At 37.2% G+C, this 15,197-nt stretch overlaps 2 protein-coding genes across 2 annotated transcripts in view; one reads left to right on the top strand and one right to left on the bottom strand.

Annotated features, from left to right (window-relative positions):
• Nucleotides 1-9,972: 9,972 nt before the first annotated feature.
• Nucleotides 9,973-12,678, top strand: NO66 (Bifunctional lysine-specific demethylase and histidyl-hydroxylase NO66). Its single transcript, XM_011138557.3, has 6 exons — nucleotides 9,973-10,270; nucleotides 10,404-10,846; nucleotides 10,938-11,215; nucleotides 11,309-12,038; nucleotides 12,135-12,324; nucleotides 12,407-12,678. Exons 2-6 carry the CDS (start codon nucleotides 10,404-10,406, stop codon nucleotides 12,527-12,529), a joined length of 1,764 nt encoding a protein of 587 aa, XP_011136859.1. The 5' UTR covers nucleotides 9,973-10,270; the 3' UTR covers nucleotides 12,530-12,678.
• Nucleotides 12,540-15,197, bottom strand: part of LOC105181655 (multiple coagulation factor deficiency protein 2 homolog) — a 4,156-nt gene continuing 1,498 nt past the window's right edge. Inside the window, exons 2-5 of the mRNA XM_011138559.2 lie at nucleotides 13,537-13,709; nucleotides 13,337-13,423; nucleotides 13,116-13,252; nucleotides 12,540-13,008 (exon numbers count right to left, since the gene is read on the bottom strand). Coding sequence (XP_011136861.1) covers nucleotides 12,872-13,008; nucleotides 13,116-13,252; nucleotides 13,337-13,423; nucleotides 13,537-13,709 — 534 coding nt within the window. The 3' untranslated portion in view covers nucleotides 12,540-12,871. The remainder of the gene's footprint in view (nucleotides 13,009-13,115; nucleotides 13,253-13,336; nucleotides 13,424-13,536; nucleotides 13,710-15,197) is intronic.

Below are 15,197 nucleotides of genomic sequence, written 5' to 3'. Positions count from 1 at the left end.
TAATTATCGATCGTGACGTGAGAACCGATTGTCAGCTAATTATTATTATTATTATTATTATTATTATTATTATATTATTAGAATCATTAATATACCAAGATTCTCTCCTCTTGCATGATTCACGCGAGCGAGTTCAGGTGGAATAATTTTTTTTTATTGCTAATTAATCATGATTTTAACGATTTGTGTAGATCAGTATTACGTAAATAATGACTTGCCGGAAGAGGGTGAGAACTCTCCCGGGTTACCATTTTGCTGAATCACCAACGATTATTCAAGAGCACGCGCGAGAAGTTCACGAAAATAGTTATTCTCGATTGTATTAATGATTCTAATGTGTTAGGTTTACAAGTGATATACAGTGTTAATATTATCTTGGAAAGTACGAAGAGGATCTTAAGCTACTATTAATATATTTATTCTAGTGGTATAAATTTAAGTTCGTATTCTCCCTACGGACTTAACTATTTGGCTAAATAAGTCGTCACCTTGAGAAAGCAAATCCGATGTTCATCAATGCGTCCTAAATTAGATAAGTAGATAAGATGTTGGACTCTCTCGGCATTAGCATAATCAAGCAAGCATCCACGCTATAATAACTTGGCGATTTGTAATCCGCATAAAGAAACATAAGAGTGTACAACAGTATAGCCGTAAGGAGAATTGAATTGACAGATTGAAACAAGAGTGCAACAATATGCCCATTAGGAGGAATAATGAACGATACAACGTGTCTAGCGAAACGGGAGAGAAAAAAGAACATAGGAAAGAATACATATATAGCGCAATACGCGAAGTCGATGGAATGTAGAATGAGAAAGAAGACAAAAGAGAAAAGAAAAGAAAGATTATTATTTGCGTTGTTGAAGATGTACAGTTACACGTACCAAATGTCCTAGAGAACGCGACGGCAAGATATACATATTAGTAAATTATGAATCACTCTGAATTGTAACGAGGCCATACAGATCTATAAAAATAATATTCGTATATATATATACATACATACATACGTACATACATACATATATAAAGATGCATATATATATATGTGTGTATATGTGTGCGTGTGTATATACACATACGCACTATAAAGCATGTAAAACGTGATGGATATTTGTAAAAATATAGATGATGGACAAAAAACAGATAATCGTATTTTATGGACGTATTTATATAGAGTGTAATATATATGTCTCTTTTCTTAAATAAATTTTTCTTGTTAGTCTGCGTGTAAAAGTACGAAGATAAAGTAAATACTTTGTGAGATACTTCATATATCGAGATATTCTGACATAAAAAACGAAATATCTTTTAAAGTATCCGCTTTCTATTGACTTTATTTTCATATTTTTACAGTCGAAAAATGAAAAGAATTGACTAATGTGCCTACTTGTTGAATGCATGTGACAGTTGCAGTGCGCAACTGCATTATCTTTTTTTTTAACCAAACTGTGTTTTTCTCTACATCGGCCGATAATCCTCGATATTTTGAATGTCTGTCGTCAATATTTCTGGAAATGCTCGCCCGCTGCGTTCTACATACTTTATCTTGCGTATTAGGTTTTACGTACTTTATCCTGCGTATTAGATTTTAAGGCAAATCGTGGTTTAATAAGTAGCTGCGATAATATATGATTGGCGGGGAAATGAATACCAAAATAAGACGAGAAATTACGTATTCTGCCTACCTCGTTTTGAGATTAAGAAAATAAAGGCGTATTGTACTATGCAAGGCTATTTTCAAGTGTTGCATTTTTCTCTTGGTCGTGGATTGTTCAATATGACTGTAGGATTGTGACTTTTCTTTCTTCTTTTCCATAAATATTTTATCAAATCCTCGACCATCACAACTTTACATTGATTATATTTCTGAGAAAACTATAATTTCGAGTCTTTTTTCTTATCAAATATTCGTTCTGAAGATACCAACAAGTCGTAGATTTGTCGAAGAATCTACAATCAAGAGAAACCGCGCGTTTTCAATTATGTGTACGTTCAAATTTTTTTTAGACATCTTTTAGTTTTACGAGATCACACAATAAATACGACAGGATTCACATAACGGTAATTAATATATGAAGTCTGTTAAAAATTATATCTATTAAAATCATACGTTTTAGATATTGCGTATTTATATTCGGCGCGCTCGTTTAAAGTGGAGGAGCGGTTGCGACGTGAAAAGAGAATAGGCGGATTTTGTCAGACGATGACATTATGGGCAGTTTTACTATAGATAATATTGTACAAAAAAGCGGATTATATCAGAATCTAAAAAACCTGAAACCATGAAATATTAAATTCTTACCACGTGTTGTATAACATTTTAATCTAAGAAAAATCATTTATATTTATATACCTGTATAAATATATATTCACATTCGCGTACACACGTATATCCACACATACATACACATACGTACATTTTCAAATTAAGATATCTAGTTTGAAAGAAGAGTTACATCTTCGCTAATGCGAACCTATGCGAACTATAGGCACGATTAACAATACCCTTTCAACAATAACCTACATCAACGCCCATACTTTAAAGAACTTTACGAATTATAGATATATATAAATATATAAACATATATATATATATATATGTATGTATGTATGTATGTATGTATGTATGTATATGTATACAAGCATTGTATTAGCTATTACTGACAGTAAGTTATTTGATTCCGAAAGGACGTGTGTGTATGTCTACTTTCGAGATCGTCGTACAATCATAAGCAACACAAATAGCAATCGAACAAAATCATGGGTTTTTGGTCCGATTGTTGTTATTAATATTACCAATTCCACACACAGTGTTATTTTTGCAATCGTGCCCATTATATTATTTTTTTGTTATTAATATAAATTTGTGAAATTATATCTTTGTTTTCTCTTTACGCAAAGTACATGCATGTTGAGCTTTTGCTAAATCGATGGAAAAGAGGGGAAAACGAGTAGATTATTAAGAATGTTGCTAAATTGAAAAATATTGCAGCCGTATTAGGTCGACTAACTCTGAGAATTGAGAAAGACAAAAGTGGAGAGTTTTAGTTTTTATTAGCGAGTCGACATATACATCAAATACCGATTCTGCGATGTAATTTGTGAAGATAATTAAACGAGTTTTAGAGAGTTACGAGTTACATCAAGTAAGCACATAAAAATTTATCGAGTAAATCTCTTTAATAAGTATTTTCGCATTATTTCGTTTACATTTGGACACGCATAATGAGTGAACGAATATACGAATCGAAAGTGGAAAATACCAAAGTCCTTTCGAATTTGCACGATGCTCGGTGCTGTTTATCGACATACAACAGTGGACACAAACATTAAGGGTATAGCTTCTCGAAAAGGTCGAAAAATAATATTATTGTAAGTTTGCTATCGCTTAAGCCGCGTGCGACACGTTACGCTCGCGATAGATTTCGAAAGATCAGCTTTAAGAGTGCCAGCGTCGAACTGATGAGCGATCAATAATAGCATCCCAATAGCTAATGTGACACACAAATTGCGAGGTTTAACATTAAAACAGTAGTGAATACGGTATCACCATATGCAGGCAAATATTTGAATATTTATGGAAATGATGAATGCAAAGTATCAGATGTACAGAATACTGCTTTATTTAGTATTAAACGTAGCCTTTAAGAGAGACCTGTAGGATAATGCTGCCGCGTCCATTTCATTTTTTCACAGCGTGCATATGAATTATATCATGCTGTACCGACCAATGAGTTAGTTTCACGGGTGACGAGCCTGTTTTGAGGTAACGCGAGATGATTTGTTCGTTTCAACGGTAACGATGTTAACGGTAGTGAAAATCGGTAACGACCGCAATAGTGATCCAGTAACGTAATCCAATTAATAGTAATTAGTGATGTACAAGTAACGCTTTATAGGCTTAAGTCGACTGGAATTTAATTGGCGAAATTAGAGGAATGGTCGTTGTCATTGTTGTCAGCCGAGTTTTGATCCAGCTGAGAAATCGCGCGCGCTTTCCCTCTTATCTCTCTTGCCTATGGCGTGTTACTTCGACAATATCGCGCTTTATCAGCGATCTCGAAATTTCCCTCCCCTCGCCTCCCCCCCCGTGAATCTTCCTTTCCAAAAGTTGCCGCACGTTTGAAGTACGATTTCGTCAGGCTTTAAAACTCCACCGATGTATCACTTTCGAAGTGTGTAAAACGTGCGCCAGGACGTCGCATAAGCACTAATTAACGCCGTTGATTATCAAGGAGAAGCGAAAGAAGTGGAAGAGGAAATAAGTGACCGTAGGACGGTTATTTACATTTAAGCCGTTTTGTGAATCACTGTAATCGGTTCATGAAGTAACTAGACGTAGCTGTCGCGACGTTTTTCGAGCGATTCGCACGACAAAAATCGAGCGAGCGAGCGAACGATGCATCTCTCACCGTCCCGTCGAAAGAGACGTCAATGAAACATAATTAATCAATTTCTTTCGTTAGAGATCAACGAATATTTCGCATTTGATCGTTAATAGTAAAAGTATCGGTGGAACATCGAAACATTGTGGATCAACATAGTATTTCAATTTTAATATCGGAATGGAAAAGCGGGGATTAACCGTTCCCTTGCGTTACCCTGCGCGTCGAAAACGACGGAGAATAAAGGAGAGAGTATTCATCGTTCATGAAGAAATTTCCACAGTCCGTTTCCACCAGTCAGTTAATCAAAAGTAGCCGAAATTTTTGGAAACTTAGGGAGGAGGAAAGAGAGAAAAAGAGAGAGAAAGAAAATCAATCGAGGAGTTTGGCGCAACAGTCGCCCGACTTTCTCGAAAACTTCAGAAAATAAATCTGAGCGTGTAATTTCTCAAATCGTTCTAAGTAATCTTTCAATTTTGAGGAGGGATTAAGATTGAATTTATATTTAAAATTTTCCTTAGTCCCCCTTCCTAAAAATTTCAATCGGACTATTGTCACGCAAACATTGCGGTCTCAATTGAAATGGACAAACGTTCACGTATGCAATTAGTGCGTAAATACGAGGCCCAGAGAAAGAGAGAGAGAGAGAGAGAGAGAGAGAGAGAGAGAGAGAGAGAGAGAGAGAGAGAGAGAGCGACATATTGAGCAATTCGGAAGCCCATCGACGAGAGAAACAAGAAATAAAGGAAACAACTTGCTATCTGTATCTACAAGTGCCTGGCGCCTTGTCCGCGCGTATTCGTGCAAACAATAAGATTGAATCCAAGCATCTTCTGAAATTCTAAAAAGGAATTATAGCGAGCGAGAACTTGAGTAAGTTGGAAAAGAGAGAGAGAGAGTGTGTGTGTATGAGAGAGGAAGAGAGAGTGAATGAGAAAATGTGCACGAAACTATCGCGCCGAAATCATCGTCAGCCGAACATTGATACGTGTCGAGGCGCGGTCGATAATAATTAATTCATTAAGCAATCAAGTAAACCTTAAATGTATAGTATACTTGTTAAGGGGTGAGTTGCGAGTTAAAGGGTGAATGCGAGTTTTTCCTAACGCATCAAGAACATATTTAAGGAATCGACTGGCCGGCGCGCTGAAAGTATAAAGTATAAAGCTGAAGTATAAACTTAATTATATCTGTGTTGGAGGTCTTATTATATATTGAAAAATGCCGGGGAGAAGAAAAGAAGGTTATTAGTTATAGGGATAATAATATATATCTATATACACATTATATATATATACACACGCAGGTATATACAGAGGCACATACAATCGTGTGTACAGGGTGGGGCGATTAAACGACAACACTCGGATTTACATCCGCGTAGCTGTTGAAAACGGTAGAAAATATCTCACGAAAAAGCGACTATACCCGACAATATTCAGTCGGATATTTTCTTCTTTCAGTTCGAGGCTCCTTGGCGTCTTCGTCTGTAGGAAAAAATTTCATCGCGATATGCAGCTCCCTTGAAAACATTGAACTGTTGTTTAAGCAATAAGATCAAGCTATAAATCTGTCGAATCAATTTGCTGAATTATTTTACGTGAATTGTTTCATGTGGGTGTGTGTGCGCGCGCGCGCGTGTGTGTGTGTGTCTGCATGTATGTGTGTATACACACATATTTATAAATATCGGACTTTGAAGTATTTATAACTTCGGAGTATTTATAAATTAACTTTGGATTAATTAACAAAATTCGATAGTGTGTGTGTGTGTGTGTGCGCGCGCGTGTGTGTATGTATGTGTGTCGTTACGTAATTACGGTTTTTCGTTGACACGACGGTCCCGAGATTAGGAATAACGAACTTTCGTGCGAGATCGATGCTATCAAACCATCACTGTTCTTGAGTCGAACAATTGCACAAGCCAAGCACAATGTATGTGTGAATGTTATTTGCACTAAATAATCGATGACAATGTCACGTTGATTGTCAGAAATCTGCGGCGAGATGAGAGGTCGGAAGCAGTCGCGGCACAATCAGATACGCCGTTTAATTCATTTTAATTACAAATTGAACGGCGTCGATGTTGAGATTGAAAAGATAGTATTACAATATCACATTGTGAGATAGTATTATATATCAGGTGCTGGCAAAAAAAGTTCATCAAATTTCATTGACTCATGATGACATCAAAGATAAGCTGTTTTGCGAAAAAGGATGGATAACGATGTCAGATGCTTCGAGGACGATTTCGTTATTATTGATAAGAGAAATGTGAGCGAGAAATTCGACGAGCTTTCGCAAGCACCTAATAACCACGTAACTTTCAAACGGTGTGTGCTGTGACTTCTTTCCAACTGTTGATCGCACTTCCAAAATTGAACCGCATATTGAGTTTCCAAAGTATAATAATCATGCGCAAAACGAGTCAGTTTTATAAAAATTCGCATAAACGATCGGATTAGGAAAGAAGAAAAGAGAAATGAGTGTCGAAATGGAGGAAATCACTTTTTGGACAAACGCTCGCCGACGTGACATGTTGATCGACTAACTTCGATCGATTGATCGATGTCGTTCTCACTTGTAATTGTAATTATCGTTATATCACTTCTACTGCGCTTTATCTTTATTACTTACTGGACGTGTCGTTTCGAAGATCTTTCACGCAGTGTCTCGTCACGCGCGCGTCGTGTCGCGATAAATGAATGTACCCTCCTCGATCGTTCGCACAATAATCGTCTTACATTACGTATTTGGAAAAAAAAAAAATTTCTTGCTCTAAACAACTTCAGCGCTTTCAAGGGAACATGTTCGCGTTCCGGCGAGCCGGGCCGACGATTTCGATGCGGATTTAGAGAAGCGCGGGACAGAATCGCGAAGTCGATCTTTTGCGCGTTTCGGAAATCGGTGTCGTGGAATTTTCGCGCTACGTCGAGTGCTAGCAAAGTTACGATATCGAAAGTGGCTTTCCTTAGCCTCTCCCGACGCAGGGATTCGTATTCTGCCGGTTGATTGTAAGCGACACTTGTGTATCTCGTTCTATTTGTGTATCATTCTACGGGATTAAGGGACGAAAGAAAAACTCTCGCGTAAAGGAGTGAGGAGGAAAGAAGAAAAATCGAGCGTATCAATTCGTGTATATAGTATGTAGCGTTAATTAACGTTCGCTCGCAGCAATCAAAAAGGTCAACGAACACCACCGGGATTCCGGGGTAGAATCTCGAGGAAAGTTGACGTCGCGCGAGCGTCAATAATTTTGCGTCTAGAGTGATCATCTTCAAACGGTATTTCTTATCGATGTTCGTTATCGCACTCCCTCAATGCACAGACGACTCGCGACGATTGAATATCAACGCTCGATATTCTCGATTTGTATATTCCGCCTCTCCGCAAATCTCTCTGTAAGGTGAGGCTCGTTTATTTACTCAAACCAGGGAAAAAGAAAAGCGAGACATTCTGAAAGAGCTGGAGATATCGAAACGAAGTCTTTCATCTCTTTTTTAAACCCTTTGTATTCTTTGAAATTGCATACGTCGTTAAAATCGTCGATAGCACATCGAGAGACCGTCTCATATCGATCGATTAATATCAATCGCTCATGGCGCGCTTCAGAAGCGACGGTCGACGGTGAATGCGAAGGATTTTCCCCGTGAAAACGTATGTATATTTCGATACTCGATCGATCTCTTGCCGATAGGCGCGTGCGTGCGTGCGCGCGCGCGTGTATTTTGGATCGGTCAAAGAAGTTCGGCTCGACTTCTGAGTCTGAAATTTCACTCGATCGCATTCAACGGGAACTAATTGTTGATGGACCGAATGATCGCCGTCGTTGCCTATGTCCTTCGACCAATATACCGGCATATACATGTATATTCGCATACCTTTGTCGCAGACGTGTGGCCGGTACAATAGAGGAATTAATTTTAATTTAACGTTAATTGTAGTTTAATATGAGCGAACCGAACTTTCCGACCGACTCGATGCTGTTCACCGTGTCCGTGAACAGAGAAATAATATCGACACACAAACACGAATCAAGCGAATTCGAATTGCAAATAAGATGTACGATGTATCTAATCACCTTGGACACCAAGCCCGGTTAGCGTTAACGGCGTTCTTTCTCTTTGGCTACGTTATAATCGTAAGCATAATCTAAGGCAAACAGCAAAGTAATTTACACAGCAAAAAGAAATCGTTGATCGGAGTTGATTTTTCACTCTCGGACAATTCTTCCGTTGCGTACCGTCGACGTGATGACTTGCGAACGTTGAAAATGTGAACGAGAAACTGAATTTGATGAACATGAGACTCACCGGTTAACACGGAGCATAACGACAGCATAACAATAACAATACAAATCAGAATAATATAAGTAGAGAGACTTTTGTAAAATATATTGAAGAAAAAAAAAAAGAAAAACGAAAAATCTCGAAGATGTTACGATAACGTTAACTCGTCTTAGTCAATTGGAGTGTATTAATTAATAGCGAGATAATTGAACACAAAATGCAACTTTCAATGTGATTAAAAGGGCAAAAAGAGGGAAAGGAGGGGGAGAAAACATCGATGATAAAATCGACTCACTGGTATGCGCAGAGAAAAGGGGATGTACAATAATCTAATGCAAATAATCCGTAATCTTGGCGCGATATATATGGCAAGATTGCTCAAAGATTCCTCGTGTATAATAATAAAAAAAAAAGATGCAAAGTGCAACGTTTTTCTTAGCAACACTTTCGCTCTCGTTGTATATAAACTGTACGTATATATATGTATATGTATATACATATATATACATGTATACACACATCTCACATCTGCATTAAACAAAATATGATAACAGAGGAAAGTCAGTGAAGACCCCGTCAGTCTCTTGAACATTATGTGTGTCTAATGTAATGCAGCAGCTCCATGTCGACCACACTTAGTGCTTAAATTCGGCGTACGGGTTATCTTTATTTCGATTTTTCGATTAGTTATGTATAGATTTTTTAGACGAAACTAAAAAAAGCAAGAGGAAACAAGCCACATAAGATTTATTATATGAATGTCCTAGATTTAATGAACTCGAAAAATTACATCAAATAAACGTCAAAAAATTTAATATCTGATCTGTTGTGTCTCTCTGTCTCTCTTTCTCTCTCTCTCTCTCTCTCTCTCTCTCTCTCTCTCTCTCTCTCTCTCTCTCTCTCTCTCTCTCTCTCTCTCTCTCTCTCTCTCTCTCTCTCTCTGTACACACAAAATGTATCCCATCTATTTTCCTTTTTCACCGGTCTCGGAAGAACATACCAAACATTCTGTAACTGAATATTGCAAAAAATTAAAAATAGTAGTAAAAAATAAGCCATACGGTGCCACTTGATTTTCTAATTTGTATGAAAATGAAAATATTGTAACGTGAGACCTGCCTTTTTCTAAAACAAGAAAAAATTGTTAGCACCGATGAAATTTCAATTTAGAACTTGTAGATACGATTTTCTTGGAATTTTGGTTATTTTTCATGACAGGAAAGGTCCTTCAGTTCTATATATTTATTTATTTGTAATATTTGCATCTTTGTTAATATTTATAGCTTATTTTTAGGTTACGAATAAACTGTACTGATGAAGTAGAAATTGAAATTTTGCAGGCGCTATCGAGTGAGGTCTACACCTGCTATATTGCACCAGTGTAGAAAGTTCAGTTTAGGCGGTTAAACCTCGTGTTGTTCCACGTGCTGAGACGCGTAAAGTTTAAAAAAAGAATTAATATAAATACTGGTAGTATACGTTGTAGATTTTTGTTCAAGTAAAACTGCAATTTCACAACTCAATTATTTACTTAGATTATTGATATCCGCTATTTGTGACAGCTGTGGATGGTATTGATACAACTTAAATGTAAGCATTTATAACCTCTTTTTACCGGCTTATTTGACAAGTTCTTAATTATTTGAACTTGAGATTTAAAAACTTGTTATGAATCTAATTTATTTGGCGAACCCAAGCATTTATGATTTAATATTGATTACAGATGCGTCAAGATACTGAACCAATGTCCGCTTATGCAATGCAGAAACGTAAAGCAGAGCAATTGTCGAATGTTTCTAAGAAATTAAAGCAGCAACATTTGTCACAAAAAATCGTAGCACCTAATCCAAACCTTGAAGTGAAAAAGAATGGAAAGCAAGTGACAACCAAAAAGAATCAGGTTAATGGTAAATGTACTTTCAACGTTGCTGGGAAATTCAGAAAAAATAATGTCATCAGGAACTTAAGATCTACAAAAAATAAAAAGAAAAATAAAAAAGATTTGGACAAAACTCAACTATCAATAAAAAATACCAAGAAGAAACAATTAAATAATGAAAAGGACTGTAAAAGTAAAATAAATCACCATCATTTTAATCCTATCAAAGAGAGTACAAACATATTTGAGTGGTTGATATATCCCTTTAAAGTAGAAGATTTTCTTATGTAAGTTAAAGACATCAAAAGTAAATGCCCATATTTTGTATTCATATATTATTCATTAATCAAAATTAAATCTTTTTTTTATTTTAATCAGGAATAATTTTGAGAAGCGTCCAGTACATATACAAAGAAACAAACCTTCTTATTACTTAAGCCTTGTGTCAACACCTTTATTGGATGAAATATTGAGGGAAAAGAATGTTCTTTTTACCAAAAATATTGATATTACCTCTTATACCAATGGAGTGAGAGAAACTTACAATCCAACTGGTCGTGCTGTTCCTAATGCTGTTTGGGACTATTATATGAATAAATGTTCTGTGAGAATGTTGAATCCTCAAACGTTTATACACAAAATATACATGTTAAATGGTAAAATCACTATTTAATAATCATTCACTTTTTGGCTGGTTTTTATTAGTCATATGTTGTTACATAATTTTAATGGTGTAATATTTTTCTCAGCTACCCTCCAAGAATATTTCGGCTGCTTTGTTGGCTCCAATCTATACCTCACACCACCCGGTAGTCAAGGTTTCGCGCCTCATTACGACGACATAGAAGCGTTTGTGTTACAAGTCGAAGGCAAGAAAAGGTGGCGACTGTACAGGCCTCCTAACAAAAGTTACTTAGCGAGGTACTCCTCGAGAAACTTTGACGAGTCGGAAATCGGAGAGCCCATACTGGACACGATCCTTCAGGCTGGGGATTTGCTATATTTTCCACGAGGAACCATTCACCAGGCTGAAACCGCCGACGATACTCACAGTTTGCACATTACACTGAGTGTATATCAGAAGAATAGTTGGTACGACTTTCTCGAGAAGCTGCTTCCGCTAACTTTGAAGCGAGCGGCCGAAAGCAACTATAATTTTCGCACAGGACTGCCTTTGGATTATTTAAAATATGTTGGTACTGCGCATTCTACGAGCAACGGACAAGCCAGGAAAATTTTCGAGGAAAAGATCAAGACTTTTTTTGGTTTATTGATAGACTACATCGATGTAGATAGCGCGGCTGATCTGATGGCCAAGAGTCACATTCACGATTTTCTACCGCCTGCTCTCACCTTGGAAGAACAACAATGTTCAGTAGCCCGAGACGGTGATATCATGACTCAAAACGGGAATGTTAAACGTTGTGTGCAAATAGAATCTGATACGATGATACGTTTAATAAGGTCGCATTGCATAAGGTATTTTACTCAAAGATCATAATTTAACGCGAAAAATGCACATAAGTGCAAATTGTTCGAGACGAGGTGATATATAATTATTATTGGTATTGTTAGGTTGATGAAAGAAGAGGATGGTATATTTCGGATATATTACTCCACTGAAAATTCTAAGGAATATCATGAATATGAACTGCAATTTTTAGAAGTCGACGAAGATTTCGTTGCTGCCGTTAAGGAAATAATAAGATGCTACCCTAAATTTATACGTGTGAGGGATTTGCCGATTGAGTATGAAGAGTACAAAGTAAAAAACACCGATACTTCATATTTAATGCTGTTTGTGTTATATAATATGCTTCACGGTTAATATAATTAATACTTTACAGATCCAAATAGCGAAAGATCTTTGGGAAAAGGGTCTTCTTATAACGGACATTCCTCGACGTAATAGCGCGAGTAAGAAGAATAAAAAGAATTCGATAACCAAAAAGGAATTATTGAAACGGTAGAAGTAACACATGTAGGCTAAATCTATCTATTTGAATCTATTGTCTAAGAATACGTTGCGTGTTCGTTGCTCTTTTCATTTACATTCGACAAACAATATTTTAGTATATACTGCAAATAAGACATCAAAAATAATAAAATTTGATATATATATGCATAAAGTTCCTTATCTATGCGTGTATGTACGTGCGTGTATGTACGTACATATACACGTATACATAATGTACATATATAATATAAATTTTACTTATATGCCGACTGAATGATGTGTGTACGCGTGAACATACATTTACAATGATAATACGTAATGTAAGTTTTATTTGTATTTCAGTTAATGGAAATTTTTATTTTATTCCGATTTCGAATTTGCTGCGTTTCTCTTGCGCATTTTGATTCCTTTTTTTGCCTATTACATATTCGACGTACTCCAAATATCCATCGTTATTCACATCGTCTTGGTCCAACGCTCTGTCTATCAGGCCTAAAGTAATTAAAAATATTTTTATTGCGTTTGTATAAAAGTGTGTCGGCAATATATATTCTTTCGCATCTTTTTTTAATGTAATCATTGATTTTTATCAAACATACCTACGATCGACGGCAAGTCGTGCTTATCTTTCTTATTATCGTCATCGTCTTCAAGTTCCTTCTCGTGTAAGGTATGTTGTACAGCATGAAGAATCTCTAAGCCGTCTAACTTTATATTATTGTCGAAATCATGGACTCTATAAATTGCAGATATATTACAAACTAGTCTGATATAATTTATTGAAAATAAGCGAGAAAATAACTTTGATTTTCTAACATACTTAAAATAGTGAAACTCTATTTCTTGGTCAGTCATTTTTGAAAAGTCAAGTTGATTGGCCAACGGACCCAGGTCTTCTTTCAAGTGTCTAATAAATTCATATAAATTATTTATATTATACATTATTTATAAACTTACTTAAACCAGAATTTATTTGTAAACTTATTAATTAGTTTATTAATCGCTTCATCGACCACTCACGTGACATCATGAAGGAGCTCGGAATCCTCTGTTAATTTGACTTTGTTTCGCGGCGTATAATGATGATGGGAAAGAGTACTTTTAGGATGATGCGGCCCACGAATACTATTTGTGCATGACACTAATAGGCTAATCCATAAACCAATTAAGAATATTTCTCCCATTTTGCAATCCTGAAAGAATTGTAATATCCTGAAGGCAGCAGTATTTTTTACATTATACTAAGTAAAGATATAACTTGAAAGGTACAACAACAAGGTTTTGCATAAGAGTTATGTTAGATAAATTATAGCGTGCAAAATTGCAGTAATAAATCATATCGCTTAACAAAGTGTGAAATTTCAGGATATTTCTATGAAAAAGAGAGAAAAAGGGAAAGAATCTTGTGTCGTTTTATAAGAGAAAAAGCACTGTAATGAAACAATTAGATTATAATGTCCGGAAACTGTGACCTATAAAAATACACATAAGATATATATATTTTTTTTTAATAAATAGGCTTTTAAAAAATTGCTCGTTTAAGTACTACGTGTCCGATTTGCAATTAATTATCGACACATCTCACCAACGTCTACTAATAGCACGGTATCTCCTTGATTTCAACGCATAGGAGAACGATCGGCGCAATTAGTGAGCTAAAGATTGAAATACGGATATCGCAGTTGACGAATCGTATCGCGATCGCGTCTGCAGTTTGGAAAGAGTAGGGACTGTTGAGGGGGTACTCTCCGCGACATTCCGAACGATGACCATCGACAATGGGACCTGCTGGGACACGTTCATCGAGTGTATCGCCGTGGTGGTGATGCCTACTGCTCCTTCCGAGGGTTGAACACCCCGCCGGTCGCGACAGATGGGCGGTAGAGGGGGTCCTACGTAATTATTATGCGATTACCCACAAGCCCATTGATTTAGATTGGACCCCAGGGGGCGTGCTGCGCGCGATCGTGGGCCCGCTGCGATTTGTTACAAGACCTACGTTCGAAAAGTTCAAAGTGCTCAAGTGCAGCGGCGCGTCTCGGATCTTCCGCGGTAGTAGCAGAACCCGAAGAGAAGCACGTAACCAGCGGCCAAATTGAAGCGAACCGATCGATCAATCACACAATCGAGAATCTCGACAAAACGCTCTTTTACACGTTCTCGATACATTGCAGAATGAGACCTCAGTTAGCTCGTTTGTAGCTCAAGTTTTACCCGCTTACGCATCTTTACGCTGAACCGGAGATACAAAAGGAGGAGGAGATCTCGTGCTCGGCGTATTCGTGATAAGTGAAGATTCGCAACAATTCATAACACTTCGCGAAAGTTCAATCTTCCGCCTAACAACATCCTCTCTCCATCCTTCTCCCTCACGCCGCGAACCGGTCGCGCTTAAAAATCGTCAGATGTCGCCAACGTAAAGTACGCGCTCGTTTGAATTGTTCGAATCGAGCAACGGCGGTCGCGATCGCGAGCGAATATGGCGGCGTTGTGCTGCCGATCCGGCGCGGTGTTCCCGATATTATTCGCTTATAACAAGAATCGCCAGGAGCGAAGACCGACGTAGGTGTTAAGAGACACGACACCAGGCGAGGCGAGGCGGGAGGCGGCCGACACGAATGCGGGGTACTTAGGAATCAATTTTATATGGGGCTTATACGGCGGTCGAAGCGAGAATGCAT

Source organism: Harpegnathos saltator, unplaced genomic scaffold (genome assembly GCF_003227715.2).
Source record: "Harpegnathos saltator strain DR-91 unplaced genomic scaffold, Hsal_v8.6 scaffold8, whole genome shotgun sequence".
NCBI lineage: Eukaryota > Metazoa > Arthropoda > Insecta > Hymenoptera > Formicidae > Harpegnathos > Harpegnathos saltator.
The sequence above is the reverse complement of the archived record's forward strand: the minus strand, read 5'-3'. Positions and strand labels throughout refer to the sequence as shown.